Here is a 16,501-nt window from a genome sequence, read left to right on the forward strand (position 1 = left end):
CTTGTAGATGTTACAAACCAGGAAAGAGATGTACACTGAACAGAGGAAGGTAACTAAATGGTGCCCACATCATATTAACAGAGTAATTCGTTTATCGTATTGTTATGGATGCTGTTTTTCTCTCTTCACCTACATAAATCAAGTTCTTTCCTTTATATCTTCCAATTCGCTAATCTTAAGGACAATCTTAAATTTCAATCACAATGTCTTCATGGGTTTTTTAATAACATCTCTGCCATCCCTGACAAACCATCACCCTAAAAGAGGTCAGAACTATTCTAACTTCTGAGCAAGAAAACAATAAATACTGTTCCAACAATAAAAACTCTTCCTGTGCAGAACTCTGGGACTTGCTCATCAGAGTGTTCTGCCCACAGGATGAAGAGCCAGGTTCAACAATTTTATTTTAGTCTTGACATTTGAGATGCTGGTTCCAGAACAGTATTTTTCTCCTAAACATCTACATAGTTCTTCCTTGGTTTTATGAGATTACACAAGATGAAAAGCAACATAGGAACACAATGCAAAACCAATCTAAACAAAACTTACGAGTTCCTTCAACCTTATGCTAAGGCTATGATCTAGATCAAGAGAGCTATTTTACAACCCTCAACAGAAGCTGCCAAATTCTATTCCAAGGAACTACCCAAACGGATGAGAGTGTTTCATCAGTCTGGATTGCCAGTGCCTCACACGAGAATAAAATAACAAGCATGGCAAAGAGGTATCATCCTCGTGAGCTAAATAGGTCAGGCATTTTTGGAAAGATTTTTCAACCAAGAGTACAACAGAACTGCAAAACTTGCAGTGTTCAGGAACTCAAACGAGTACAAATGACTACATCACATCTCAGCAACATGGGCCACTGTGAAGACGTGAGACTACCCTCTGACCCTTCTTCCAGCTTTCTACAGAATACTGAGCTGCGTTCAAAGTTCCACTCCTTATTTTTAATACCTACAGCCAACATACTAAAGATTGACAAGAGTTTTCACACAAGTGTTATGCCTACTGACTTTGATTCTTCAGCATGTGATCTTCTAAGATATGAGTAAGGCTTGTTTCTGTGAGAAGATGAGCATTCCTGGGGAAGAGCTGAAAACCATGACATAAACCTCTGCAGGAGGCTAAGGGCCATCACAAAGCTCTAGTCCTCTTATGCTCTCTATCATGAACACATAGCAACATGCATGTATATATATATATATCTGCATCAACCCTAGCAAAATAAATACCTTTCTCTCTGTTTGTCTACAGGGCAAAGGTGACACAACAAGCTACATATGACAGCTATTAGTCACACTGCTTAAGGTACTACTGGATGCTGCTTTGGTGTTTTGACTGTGCGCAGAGTAGGCAAGTGCAACAGTTTTCAAACATAATGTTTCCCTTCCAATAAACAAAGGGTTCACAAAGATAATGATTTGAACAAAAACCAGATGATAGCTGGCAGGCTGCTTGCAATTGCTGTAGAAGATGGCAACACCAGAAGAGTATGGGAGGAAGACCTACCTTGCAATTGAGACAGTATTTCATGTACTCTCCAGGGTGCAGTATAAAGAGCACATGGCATTACAGATGTAAACAAGGCTTTGGGTGCATTATAACTGATGGCAAAACCAAACCAAAAATCACATGATTTGGAAAGGTAGAGGAGGCTGCAAACAGTCAAGAAAAGCTTGAATGTGATACAAGGGAAAAAGAAACAAAAATGGAACATTTAAAAAAAAAGAAAGGGAAATGGTCAACCCAACCACCAGACACATGCCCTTGGAGACTACGGGCTCATCACCTTTCATTCCTCTACCCCAAGCTTGCTCTTTAACGTAAGGTCTCCTGTGGTACCACTCAGAATACTAAAAGACATTTCATTGACATTCCTTTGTTTATATGAAAACCTGCCCCCCAGAAGGCACAGTGATCGAAGCATATTATGACACAAGTCACTTCTCAGCCATAATTAGAAGTGGGGTATTTCATGAGATAAAACAAATGGTTAATCAGAATTAGTGATTCCTAAGTTCAAGGTTGTAGACACCGTACAAACATTTCACACAGCACCTGCATTACAAAAAAAGAAAGATGACCTTGAGACGTCTTCAATAAAGTCAGCAATGTAATTTGATCATTCATTTACAAAGCATGTTTTCAGCTCATATTCAAACTGCACAGACTGCTTGGGAAGGACAGTTTAACATACAGAAAATATGAAACTAAATCTCAACCAAATTTTTTAGCCCTTAAATTTGACTCACTCAAAGGTATTTTACCAATCCTGAAGTTCTCTTTTTACTGCTTCTTACCATTTCTGCTGCAGAACCAGCATTCTTGCTTTTCCAAATTGATGTTTTCTGCAGAGAATTGTACTTTTCATTCCAAGAACTGGATAAACTTCCCTCTGTTGTGAAGAAATCATGTCTTTAATATAAATATATGTATGCTTTAACAAAACTACTATCCAAAAACTAGTATAGCATCATCACCAATGTATTTTTGTTACTTGTAACATCTTCTTTGGATTCAACTACAAATGATTTTAGATTTCAGTGTTTTTATGAAATCATTCTGAACACTAACTGAAAGAGATTTGAAGTACAAGAAGAAACATGAACAAAACATTTTGTTCCTCCTGACAGCATTTCAAGATCCCTTGAAGCCTCCTTTGCTGGTATCACTTACTCCCAGTGCCAGGTTGACACATAGCTATAGACAGCCGTATAGTGTCTCTAACTGAAACCTGGAGAGGGTAAAGCTCTACAAGACCTGACCTTCTTCTGGTTCTAAAACCAATTTAAGTAGCTGCACACCAACAAGTAAATCAAATTTTACTGAAATAAACCTATATTAGTTACATATTCAACACACCCATTGTCTTTGTGTAACAGAAGTCTTGTAATAGCTAAAGAACCTTGCTGGGCAGATTCTAAGTCTTCAGAATTTGTACGAACGTTCATAGAGACAATTAAAAATGTTCATATAGTCAAATAAACGTTCATATAGACAAATAAAAAGATGTAAGAAACAGATTTTTTATTTAGCCCATAACTTCCTGACAGAAAACAAAACTGAAATTCCTTCCTACTGTAAATTCTGTCACATGTACAGGTGTCACTAAGAACCCTCCCATCTCATCCTCAAGAGAGGAAAGATTACCTCAATCTTCTCATCAAACCTGATGCCTAGGCAGCACTTATGAAGAAAAAACACATTTCAGGAATTCCACTCAGAAAAGCAGTGTTTAAATACACCACAACATACGTAGTTTCAACCACCAAGAATTGTTAGCTTATAGAACTAACAACTATACACAATAAAATCAGTCACATTTCAAACCCCCCACCCAACCTTCCTCAGTGTTATTTTCTTCAACTTTTTGAAGCAAGAAACTAAATACACCTGAAAGTCAGACTGGGTACAATTAAAGAGCACATTCATTTCTTACCTTTCAAGCTCACAAGTGCTTTTGCTGAAGAACCTGCAATGTATCAAAAAGTCCACATAAATCATAAGTTATTTCAAACCATACAACCTATGCAGAGTCTACCCATTCTTAGTTTATTCTTAGGCAGAAAGTGGAATTTAACATTGAATCATTCAGAGCAGAATGAGTGAAGCCAGGGCTCCCTCCATGGCACTAAATACAGGATTATATATTACCCAATGAATCTTGAAAGCATATTCATGTTTTGTGGGTCCCCCCCTCCCCCTTTAGTTTCACATCTACAAAGCAGCTTCAGATGCTGAGCACTTTTGTTTAAAACAGCAAACTGGGGAAAGTACGTGCCATTTGGGATGGAGAGGCAGAAGCAGGGTCATCAGGATCATCAAATGGATGAGATACTAGCTTTTCAGCATGGACCACTATTCTGAAAGATCACAGGCACTTCTGAACATACAATCATTTTCCTCTATCAATCAAGAACAATCCACTCAGTCAAGGGTGAACACATCAACAGTGGAAAACAAAACAACTCAGCAAGAGGCAACAAAGTGTTATGGGGGAGTGTGTCAGTCTCATAGCTGAAGTGCCTGAGACCCTTTGTTAACCACCAAACTCAGATGTGTCACCTGCGAAATGATGGTGGGTCAGCAGAGCAGGGCATTAGCTGACTGGCATCAGAAACAATAGGTAGAGAAGTGATGGTCGGCACAATGTTACTGCATTACCTACTAGCTTTATAAGATCACCACTCACAAACAGCATTAGTTGCCAAGGAGTTTTCCACATGGGATAGTTAATCTCCAACAGATGCAGGCTAGAATAAGGCTGGTCATTTGTTTTCATTTAACCTACAACTAAGGTAATGTAACTGGAAAAACACATTTTTATTTAGGAATACAAGTGTCCAAATAAGGAATTCCTGATCTAAGCAAGTTCAAAGTTAAACTAAACTACTTTAACATAACAAACCACAGAAAATTATTAACACCAACAGTTCTGTGGCTTAACACCTCAGAATATATGTAGGATATAAAAATGACAGTGTAAATATCTATAAGCTTAATTTTACCTTGGAGGCAACAATGATACGTGGGTTTCTTGTCAAACTCTTCTATACTGATTTTAGGGGCTACATACATCAGCACCGAACTTCAAGGAAGATGATACATCTCCCTCCTTTTTCCATTTAGCATATACTACCAGGGCCATAAACCCAGAAACTAGGATGATCTTCTAAGCAATAATGTGTTACAATAAAAAATTATCAATATTTAATACAGATTTCAGAAACCATATAAAACTATATAAACTATATTTCTGAAACTATAAAAATTGCAAAAGTGATTCAGGATAGACTAAGCTTATTAAACTTACCCAAAATTTTAGTTTAAATATTTATTAATTTATAATGTCCCAGCCTCACATTAAATGCCAGTAATTTTGTACCCAACTGTTCTGAATAACTAATGTATAATCATAGGCAGTCTTTTTAACCAGCATTTCAATTACAGAGATTAAAGCAGAATATACACACTTGAATGTACACAATATATGCTTGAATATAAATACCTATTATGACAATGACACAGACTTCATTTCTGCAAACATCAAAAACAAATGGGTGGAAAGGAAGAAATAAGGCCTGTGCATCACTTAAGGTATTACAACCAAAATCTACTTCCAGCTCCTCCAGGTTCAGAGGATCATGGAGGTGACTTTCTTAATACTGAGAGTAAAAAGAACCTCAACGTAGGGAGGAAGTACATCCAGCAGTGAGTGGCTTGGGAATTAGCAGACCTGCTTTCAGTAGCCTACACTATTGTACTATTCAAATGCAAACTGTATGATTGGGTTAGTCTTGCCTTTAGCATCCTACTGAGTATTGCTTGGCAAATTCATTACTTGAACACAGTGTTCATACTTGACTACTTCTGAAAAAATAGGGAAATTTTCAGAACTAGAACTAAAGACATGCCTTACTGTGATAAAGGCAAGACACTTCAATCTTGTTCTTCCCAAAGAAGGTCAAGATCTTCATTGATCACAAGTATCAACACAGGAAAATAATTCAGACAGTAAAATAGCTTTGCAGCCTTTCTTTATAAGGAAAGGAATAATTAGATCTATTTGTCAGAAAATGGCATTAGGTAAGTTCAGGTTAGCAATGAATGCAAAGTTTAACAGATCTGATGTAACTATACCAAGAAAGGTCTTGTTGAACTCCCTACTATTAAAAAATCTTTAAACCAACCTTACATTGATTTTTAAAGAGAAAACCATAGGTAAAAAGGAAGCATGGAATTGATGCACAGCAATTCCAAACAGAAGTGTTCTAGCATGCTTAATGAAGAATGTAAGATGATTATAATGGCCTTTTCTGGCCTAAAAAATACCTGTGAAATATGTGCACCACAGATGTGCAGTAAAAATAATTGTGTGCTAGATTCTGAGGCATTTAATAGTACAGTAGCAGGAAGCTCATTAGTAACCAAGAGTCAGGAATAAGTGTATTTATGTGTTTTATAATACTTGCAAGAAGTGATATTCATGAAGTCCATGTAAAACTGAATTAAAAAAATATTAAAACTAAATCAATATGAAAATAACCTTAAGTCTACTGAGTTTAGCATGATAAGGATCCCGATGCTTTCATGCTAGAAACCAGATGAGCTCCAGCGACTGCAGGGCCTGGTGATGGACAGCTCCCCTCGCCCTGAACCACAGCTCTCCTTGCCCTGGCTGCCAGGAATCCTTCCCATAGCCCCTGCCTTCTTCTCCCAGCACAAGGGAGCACGTACAAAGATTTGCCATGAAGAGAACCTAAACACCCTCCTCTAACTGCTCTGCAAGCAGTCGGAACACTTAAAAGGAATGCTTGGGAGACTGCCCTCCAAAAAGTATTTGTGATGTGGAAATAGGCTTTGAAGCATGGGAAAAGAAGTGCAAAAGCTTTTCTCCTTTTCAATAATTAAAGTTGAGCTCAAGTTTAAAATCAAGCAACTACTTACTGCCTCCCCTCATATGAAAATATCACAACTGAACAGAAGAGGTGAAGCATGACTACAACGCAGTACAGGCAGTTACAAATGCCCTGATGTGTATTTTCAGTACCAACATGAAGCAAAGCAGTTTAAATACAGCTTCTCAACAGCTGATCTTAAAATTTAAACAGGAACACACACAAGCACATTGTATTTGTAAAAGTGTTTTCAGATTCTTTTATAATGAATTCCTAACAGCTGATTTTTGAAAATAAAGGTTACAAGTAACCACAGGGATGTTCCATAGCTACTGATTTTACTAACGTGTGGGCACAAATCAAAATTCTAGGATCCAGAACAGCAATTATACAATGTAAAACCTTCTCTCTTCAGATCATTACACTATTTTTCCTAAATTCTGCACAAATGCGCAGTTATTTTAACACTGGTTACATGACTACCTGAAAAACCTATGAAATTAAACTACATTGCCAGCACTACACTTGGCGTGATGGGAAACTCATGGAGAAGAAAGGAAAACCACGAGCCTTTATTACAGATTGAGTCATTAACCCTCTGAGAGATCACTCATCTACACAATCTCAGCACAACTTGTTTCAGCGTCTCAGACTAAAAGGATGGTTTATTTATGAAATCAGAGGGTGTAGTGATACAACAAGGGATAATAGGTTCAAACTTTAACAGGGGAAGTTCAGATTGGATATAAGGAAGAAGTTCTTTACTGTGAGGGTGGTGAGGCACTGGAACAGGCTGCCCAGAGAAGTGGTAAATGCTCCATCCCTGGCAGTGTTCAAGGCCAGGTTGGGCAGACTCTTGGGCAACATGGTCTAGTGTGAGGTGCCCTGCCCACGGCAAAGGGATGGAACTAGATGATCTTAAGGTCCTTTCCAACCCAAACCGTTCTATAAAAACCATGTATCAGGGATAAAAGTGGCTGTGGGGAGCTTTTAAACTCCCCCAAAACCTGGGGCTTGTTGAAGAGGTAAATGCATAAATAAATGAACAATAATTTATTGCTTCAAGAAGGAATCAGTATTTCCCTCGTGTTATGAGCCCATTAATAAACTGACGTGTATTTTGTCAGCTTAGAGAAGGCTCTGAGGAGACCTTACAGTCTTCCAATACGTTAGGGGCCTACAAGAAAGCTGGAGAGGGACTTTTTACAAGGGCATACAGTGACAGGACAAGGAGGAATGGCTTTAAACTGACAGGAGGGGAGATTTAGACCAGATATTAGGAAAAAAGTCTTCCTGTGAGGGTGGTGAGACACTGGCACAGGGTGCCCAGAGAAGCTGTGGCTGCCCCATCCTTGGCAGTGTTCAAGGCCAGGTTGGACAGGGCTTAGAGCAACCTGGCCTAGTGTGAGGTGTCCTGCCCGTGGCAGAGGGTTGGAACTGGATGAGCTTTAAGTTCCCTTCCAGCCCAAACCATTCTGTGATTCTGTTTCCAAATCCTTATTAGCTATTGGATGGAAGTCAGTTTTCCAGACATATGAGCCCTTTTACAGGACTTGTGCAGACAGTAACCACAAGACCAAAGCCCTTTTTTTGCAACACTGCATTCTCATGATGGACAGTATACTGATACCATAGGAACACACAATTTTAATGGTACAAAGCACAAATGATCCCAAAATTATTGGGTGTGGGTACTATTCAGCAGCCATGAAACTGATCTTGAGCCTTCTCCCAAATGCTATAATTTAATGTAGTTCTCAAATGCTTCAAACATCCGGAGCACAGTGGTGCTAGGCTCATGATCCCTAAGGAACAGATAATGAAAGTGGCCAGAGATGTGCCACATCTCTCCTCCAGCTACCCAGGAAAGCATCAGAGCTGAGTAACTGACTATGTAGGGGCAGGGGGACTGCGAACCACACCAGGAGGTTGTGCTAAGGGTATAGACAACAGCTCCATCTCTGACAGTGTTCAAGCCCTGGGGCACATGGTCTAGTGTGAGGCATCCCTGTTCATGGCAGGGGGTTGGAACTGGATGATCTTAAGGTCCTTTCCAACCCAAACCATTCTATGGTTCTATGATTTCTACACGAAGTGCCACCCTTCTGCTGTGACTCCTTATCCATGGGATAAAAGGCCATGGAGAAAGATCCTCGTCCCCCTCCTTATGCCTGTCCTAAAACACAAGCTCCTAAAACCACCACCGGCGATGTCTACCAGTGTACAGTGTTTGGCAATATACTGTTTTCAGTACCTGCGCTGTAAAAGATACCTATCACTAATTCAGTCTGGCTTCTTTCTCTGATTCACCTGCCTCTTGGTGTTTGCCTACATAAAACACAGTAACACCACAGTCTGCAGTAACTCAGTGGTTTACTCCTGGCATCAGCCCCATGCTGATGATCATTTAGTAAGGTAAGCATGCTTTCACTTCCATCACAAGTGGCATCTCACTTATAGAGCTGATTCCAGGTGTCCTCCTCATTCAGACTTGCTTGTGCAAAAGAGAGCACTGGGATACAGCTTTGCTGTGCTGTTGTTCGCAGAGCTCTGTCACTACCAAAATCTCTGTTTTACCAAAATCTCACCTTGGCTCTACTGCATGTACTTCATAACCAAGTGACCCACAAATCAGATTGTTATGACTAGCAGCAAGAGACAGGGCAGTATTATGTACTCTTTCATACACTCAACTGTTTTCCTCTTCTGAGACAAATAGCTGTCCAGTTTTCAGCAGGAAAACTACCTGCCATTTACCTCCACTGCAAAATTACCAGGAGGTGGGGGGGAGAAATGCATTGCCTAGAACTAGTCACTCATCATGCACTAGCCCAACAGTCTGCAGAAACAAATTTTGGCTCTAAAATATAAATCAAATTATTAGTATTGGAAGTACTTCTGCAGCTGAGACCTTTCATGTTCTGGAATTTGTCAGCTAGGGGATTTGCACAGAATTGGTCTTTCTTCACAGTGCTTTGCTCCATCCTGCGTTACTGTATCACACTTCCCTGGCAGCACTAGTAACAAAACGCCTCAACTACAAGAACCACAAGTAAACTTACACACTGGCACCTCCATTTTTTACGTTGTTGGTGTGAGCTCTCTTATCCATTTCAAAAGGACAGAGCATCAGCTCTAGAGAAGAATGAAATAATAGTAACTTTGGCAGACAATATAAGCATATATTACGAGACCCAAGTGTGCATTACATTCTTCTCCCTCCTGGGTTAAAGAATATTCACCGCCCAGCTGCAATACTGAAATTGCCACAGGGCAAGTAGGTGCTATCAGAATACTCTGGGAGAAATTCCAATTCATCAGGTTTCTATTTTGAAAACGAAACTGCATAGTTCCTACCATACTGCAGAATCCCAGTTTTCTTGTCACCAAGTATGCTGCATTTACCTATAATTCTTCTTACGTGAAAAATCAGTTATGGTCTCGTACTTTACTACAAGCTATGCTGAAGAAAATTCCCAGGGGTGATACACAGATCTGTTAGCCATTAACTGTTCTAACTTTTTAAGAAACTTATTTTTACCCCACTATGGAAGATGCCAAACCCAATTTTGCAATGCTTACTTATTGTCCTGTATAAATTAAGTTGCAGACTGAAAGCTGCATGAAGTCAGTGTTAAATCAGTCAGGACTAAGTTAACATCTAAATACAGGACTGGAAATGAAAGAACTACTCGAGGCTACAGTTACAGTTCACCTAAACGGGAACAAATAGGAATGGAAGCACAAGGCAAACTCTCTTTGAAACTTTCACATTTTTAGCTTTTTAGTTCACCAACATTACAGAAAATATGAAGCTCCCTATTCGAGGAAAAACCAAAATATCACCTACTTGAACCAAACTCCAATAAATACAAACCTTAGAGGTAAGATCAGCACTGGAGAAGCCTGTTACCTTCACAAACACATACACTGTGTGTCTGCTTCACCTGCCTAGCAGGTACCATAACACTGACACTGCTGGCAAGGGTCTGCACTACAGCACAACCCTGAGTGAACACGCTCTGTTTAGTACCTGTTCCAGGTGAAGCAACAGACCTGTCACATCTTCCTGATGCCACTGTAGGCAATATAAAGGTGACAGAGATGAAAAGTGGGGTTTTTTTTCATACTTTACATTAACTTCTTGACGCACAATGGTGCCCACCTTGGAAGATGGGTAAGGTAAAACAGTAACTTAAACACTGTCCATTCTAGTACACAAGTAGAGTTGATTCAATAAGCAATAAAACACAGCTCATTATTAATTACCATTGTTTCAGTTGGTCCATTACTTGCATTAATCAAACTCTAATACAGTACAGCATACATGACTGGGCTGTACCAAATTGAGAGCGTTGGTTCTACCCTTAGTTTATGAAGATCCTTCATAAATCTTTTAACATGACACCAGCCACATAGGCATATCATAGCCGATTTTTCTCCTGACAGTTGTTGGAGTTGTAACAAAGACCCCCACAAAGTAGTCAGGAGGAAGATTTCACCTCCAAGTCACCTCTCTCTGAGAATGTTCTGATATAGAAATAGTTGGCATGTTCATTAATTTGTATAGTGATGCACAAAACAGTGTCACTAAAAATGCAAGCCTACCCTGTTGTATGCACATGCTTTGAAACTATTAAACACCTTAGTTTTAGCTTGGCATGTATCTACAGTTGCTAAGAAGTCATATCAAGATAGCATGCAGAGACATTTTACATTTAATAATTTCCTGTTCTATAATGCTCAAGAACCTTGTCACAAATTCCCATATACAGCAACACGTGTCTTTCACCTAGACCTCAGTTTTTACCTGCTCCTCACGGGCACTGAAAATGACATCCCCACAAACCCTATGTATATGTATAGGTCTGTATGTACACAAACACGAACGCAACAAGCAGGCATTTTCATACTGTCTTCCTACACAGCCAGTTTTCGCCTAATGACACACACAACACAGGGTCTCTGAGCTCTTCCCTCTGCATTTATCAGTGCCCCCTAGATGCAATGCGCACGCCCTAACCCCCCCACCCCGTCCTTCGGGGGTACTCTCACTGTACACAGCACACACCATAAACACATAAGCCCTCCTTCCCCATCCGGAGGACAGAAGGGACAGGAGCACCAGGCCACTCGCCCCTCCCCGGGGCACGACGCTCCGTGCCCCGCACTGCCCTCACCCCCCGCCGGGCCAGGCTATCAGGTGCGCCCCTCCCGGCCCCGCTCCCCTCGCCGCCGGCCCGCAACCCTCCCGCACGGCCGGTGACGCCCGGCCAGCACCGCCGCCTCACCCGGGGCGCGCGGGGGGGCCCAGCCCCAGCACCCCCGAGGGCAATGGGGGTCGCACCCTGGGGAAGGAGCTCCCCGCCCGCTGCCTTCCCCGCGCCACCGGCTGGGCCGAGGCCTCACCCGGGAGAGGCGGCAGCGGTGGGGCGACGCCGGAAAGAGGGGGAAGCCGGTCCGGCCCGGTTGCCAGGGAGGAGGCTCGGGCTCCGGCCCCGCACAGCGCCCACGGCAAGAAAAGGAGAGAGGCGGGCCGGCGGCGGGGCGCGGCGCGGGCGTCCCGCCGGGAGAGGGGGAAGGCGAAGGAGAGGAGCACGGGTACGGCGGCGCCGGTGGCGGGTGTGGGCGGCGGGGGGCACCGGCCGGTACTCACTCTCGTCAGGCAGCTGATCGAACTCCGCCATCTTGAACGAGCCGCGCCGCTTTTTCAAAGGCTGCCTGGCGCGGTGCATTCTGGGGGAGGAGACGGGGCCTTGCGCGAGGCGGCGCTGCTGCCGCCACGGGTGGGGGGGGGGGGGAGGGACCGGGCGCGTGCGCGGCGGCGGCGGGCGCTGAGGGAGCCCCGCGGCTGAAGGGAAGGGAAGGGAAGGAAGGGGCGGCGGGAGGAGCCATTAACACCCCCCCCCACTGCGCTCTGCCCTCCCGGAGCACCGATCCGCTTCGGGAGCGGGGACAGCGCCTGGGATACAAAGTGTACACTGCCCCCTCCGCGCCTCCCGGGTGCCGGGGAGCGGGTTGGTGGCGGTCACTTGGTCCAACGGGTCAGCGTTAAAGGCTTTAAGCAATCCCCGTGTTACAGCGATCTTCCTTCATCAAGTAATGTTTTTGTTTTGTAAACTCTGCCCGTTTTCCGTATCTCTGCTTTTCTTAGCTGATGGCTAACGGCATTGACTCCAACGGTGAGACTTCGGAAGTAGACTGTAAGAATGAAAAACCAGCCTGATCGACGCTGCCCTTGTGGGCACGATCCACAGCACCCCCGCCGAAGAGCCGGCTGAAACACCGCGTTGAGGTCAAGGCCTGAAGGTCAAGGTCTCACTTGTTCTCACCCAGCACGGCCAACCAGCCATTGGCAGTGGGGAGTTGTGGCCTCGCACGCTCCCTGTCCGGCTTTGCCCTCTAATGCAGTCCCCAGCCACCATGGCTGAGAGCTGTTTGGAGGCAGCAGAGCTAGCTGCTTTGTGTTAGACACCCTTAGGGCTCGGTCTTTGTGTTCAGAGACCCTCAGCTCTCTGCACCACAGTGAGTTTGTAAGCTTCTGCACCAAGAAATCTACGTGGGGAGGTATCACTGCAAACCACAAGCACCTTAAATGCTTATGGACCAGGCTTCGGGTTGGGCTTTGACAACAGTACCTACTACTACTTACACCAAACAAAATGCTTTGTATTTTATACATACATATATATATCTGAAATGCAAATTGAAGTTCAAAATAACAGTATATATTAGTCAAGTCTAAATCTGTGTCACATACTGCCGACAGCACTGTGGTGTAATGCAAAATGGATGCGATGCCTGTTTGCGTGGCTTTAAAGGCATGCAGGTGAAACCAGTGATTCTGCAAAACCCAGAAAATGTGGATCTGGGGACAAGGAATAGAGTTTTCAATTGGTGTTCTTAATTTGCTAATGAATGCAATGACTGGGCACTCTGGCAGGTTGAGAGGGGCAGATATAGGTCACGTTGTTAGACAATTAAAATAAGAATAATAGAAAAAATAAAAATCAATGAGCTTAAGAGGGAAAAGCGAGTTTCGAAGAAACAAACCGAATAAAATCCTTTAGAAATGTCCCCGGGGCTTTTTATGTACATTGTAGAAGAATTGTTAGGGTTTGTGGCTTTTTGTTTTGGTAAAAAGACAAAGCATTTCCACCCCCTTTTTCAGGTCTTTTTAAAAGGCTGCTAAACCAGCCTTACGGCCCAAAGGGCCCAAGACATTTCAGCCAGAGCTTTCCATACTGCACAGCGCAAAACAAAGCCACTACAGTTGAGACACAAAGCAGTGTAGGCGTAACACTAGACTAGTAAGAAAGAGCAATGGAATAGTGATCTGTGCTATTTCAAAGGCAAAACCCACACAACATTAAGCCCTGTGCAATTTTCCCCTTTTAACAAATTGCCTCTGCCACCAGCAAAGCCTGCCATAGACCAGACCTCCAGGTTCAGGTTATATGTAACACCACCATAAATTGCCTGTATTTCCTCACTCCTGTTCTGAGGGTTGTATGTTAAAGCTCAGGTACAAGTGGTGACACTGAGGCTTCCACAGCTGACAGAAGACACTGATCATCAGCACAATTTTTACTGCTAGGCTTCGTAAATCTCGTCATCAGGTCTCCCTGTGCTGAAAGTAGTGGTTGCTCAGTGCCATCCTGATGCAAGAGCTTTCACCAAGGCAAAGGGTTGCCAGGGAAGAAGAACTTTTACAACACAATCACATTTTGCAACAGTCCTTAAAGCCTAGATTTCTAGGAGGGAGAGGAAAAACAAACCCGAAAAACCACAGTGCCTTTCAGGGCTTCTTTGGACATTGTGATAGAACTAGGAAACAGGTTAAAGAGCCGAGAGAGACTTCCCAACACCTTCTGCTTAACATCTTAAAAACTAATGGGTCAGAAGGTAGAATTCAGCTCCCAGCAGGATACTGGGTATTCCTTCCTTTTATTCCAGCAGCTGCACTTGGAAAACATTTAACAGAAGTCATTACCACCCACTGTGCTGAAGCATAACAATTGACACTTATGAGGACTCCTGCTATACATGGCCTTTCACATCTTGGCATTTCATGAATGATGCAGTATCTCTACATTCTGTTTTTCCCTTTCTCCTGTGTGTTTCCCAGTCGCACAAACATGACCCTGTGTGACAAAGCCACAACCAGTGCTGTTGGACAGTACACAAACACCCAAAGTTTCAGTGCATCCTTTCACCATGCTGACACACCTGCGCTTTGAACCTATGTGGAAATGACACAGCTCTTCTGACAGACAGGCAGAGGAGCCAAGAGCATCTGTGCTCCTTGCTAACAACCTGCCATTAGGTGCTGCTGACTCACCTGCCTTGCACAGATGGACGGAGATCTTTAAACCTGCTCTGCTCATGCCATTTGCCTTCCCAAAGGGTCATGTTCGGCAACTGCTCTTAATGGTGTGCGCCAAAACGCTGCAGAAAGCACTTCCACGCTCCCATTTCTCCTTAATTACTGCAGATGATATTAAGACATGGGTTACACCACCTACTAATCAACGTGTTCACAGTCTTGTCAGCGTAGCACAGGTAATACTGTGTCCCACAGACGGCTAGGGTGTCATTTTCTCATCTCCCTTAGGCAGGCACTGGGAGTAGGAAGAAAAGCACAGACAGCTGGCAGGAGAACACACTCTCCAGTCACTGAAACACATTCCTGTGAAGTCTGAGTCTTGCTGCATTAATCACGTTATGGAATTAGAGGAGGCAGGGGAAGCAGTAGTTTCCCCTTTCAATTGCTGGGAAGCCATTCCTTCTCACCTTCAGACAGTACTGGCATATCTCTCCCTGTGAAAGCAACCTGCAAAGCCCACCAACCTAAATGCTGCCTCCACACTGGCACAAATGGAAACCAGCAAATCACGTTGGTTGGGATCTACACCTGCATTTCTCCTCATAGGTGCCAAAATGATCATTTCTGGAGAAGTAGGCTGACATATTTGAAAGTAAAAGGTCACACAAGCTCTCGGTCAGATGCATGTACTCCACAAGAGTGGAAACTATTTTTTTATGGGCATAACAGAAGGAGTGAGAGTATTACAGACTAAGTTAGAGACCTCACCACATATATAAAAGTAATTTAAGTAAAATGCTAAATGGGATATAAACTGGCCACAAAAAAACCCAATACTTCAGCAAAAATTATGTCCCCAGAACACATAGAGGAAGGTCTGGAACAGTCTTCCAGAAGGCAAGCTGAAGCAAAGACCTCAGTAGTTACAAACACAGCGTAATTCGAGTACAAGACTGAATGGTATTGAGAAAGTCTGATGTGCCCAGAGGCCTTTTTCATATATGAATTGTTAGTTTGGGAATTTTTAACCCCCTTTCCTCTGATTCGAGACACAAAGGGGCATGTGGGGATTTCATTAAAGGCTGTACCAACTGATATAAAGATTGTTTCATGGCTGAAGTACCAGGTTGGGTGACCTGTGCTGTGTTTTTTCCCCTCAGCCACTTCTTTCCTGCATGAACTCAGGCCTAAGTCACGAGCAGTTTACACTGACTGCCGATCAGTAAGCCCAGGCTGGCATTCTTCAATTTACCCCACTCATACAGACTTCATGAACTATCATAACATTTGTGAGCCATTGTACAACAGAGTCTCCAGCCATGCTAAATACAGATAAAATGGTTAAATATTCATAAATTGCTTTTTATAGCTGAACTGTAGCTCAGAAATCACTCCTCAACATACCCCCTCTGGAAAAGCAGAGGAGGTCACGGCACCTCATGTTTTGCCAAGAAACGGGACTACCCATTCAACCAGCTCTGCTTCATGCACATCCTCCAGAAGTAACACCTTCAGTGGTTGTCACCACGCTGCTCTTCTCAGCCTGGCCCCAGGGATGGGCTGTCTGTGTGCTGGGTCACAGCAGCACCAGTGCCTCCTTTCAGAGGCAGGGATGCCTTGTGGTCAGAAAAGCGGGCAGCAGAAGCAGTGCCTGAATTCACATCAGATTTCACTGCAGGACAGTCACATCACGGCTCTCCTACAGTGCCCAAGGGGCAGCTGCTGCTTCTTCATTAAAGTCCCATCCCACTGCATCTTTCACTGCTGTATTTGC

General features: G+C 43.2%; 1 protein-coding gene across 5 annotated transcripts in view; it reads right to left on the reverse strand.

Moving 5' to 3' along the window:
- Window positions 1–12,174, reverse strand: part of LIN9 (lin-9 DREAM MuvB core complex component) — a 37,050-nt gene extending 24,876 nt beyond the window's left edge. For 3 of the 5 annotated variants that reach the window (XM_061350495.1, XM_061350494.1, XM_061350498.1), the window contains exons 1-3: window positions 12,058–12,174; window positions 3,443–3,475; window positions 2,304–2,398 (exon numbers count right to left, since the gene is read on the reverse strand). In XM_061350495.1, coding sequence (XP_061206479.1) covers window positions 2,304–2,398; window positions 3,443–3,475; window positions 12,058–12,136 — 207 coding nt within the window. In that variant the 5' untranslated portion in view covers window positions 12,137–12,174. Of the gene's footprint in view, window positions 1–2,303; window positions 2,399–3,442; window positions 3,476–4,068; window positions 4,087–11,472; window positions 11,605–12,057 lie in introns of those variants that run through there. The other 2 variants (XM_061350496.1, XM_061350497.1) reach the window with 2 other exon arrangements.
- Window positions 12,175–16,501: the final 4,327 nt, after the last annotated feature.

The sequence above is a fragment of the Neopsephotus bourkii genome, unplaced genomic scaffold (genome assembly GCF_033783945.1).
Source record: "Neopsephotus bourkii isolate Nb327-2 ecotype Australia unplaced genomic scaffold, CSIRO-AGI_Nbou_v1 NB_518, whole genome shotgun sequence".
In the NCBI taxonomy this organism is placed as follows: Eukaryota; Metazoa; Chordata; class Aves; order Psittaciformes; family Psittacidae; genus Neopsephotus; species Neopsephotus bourkii.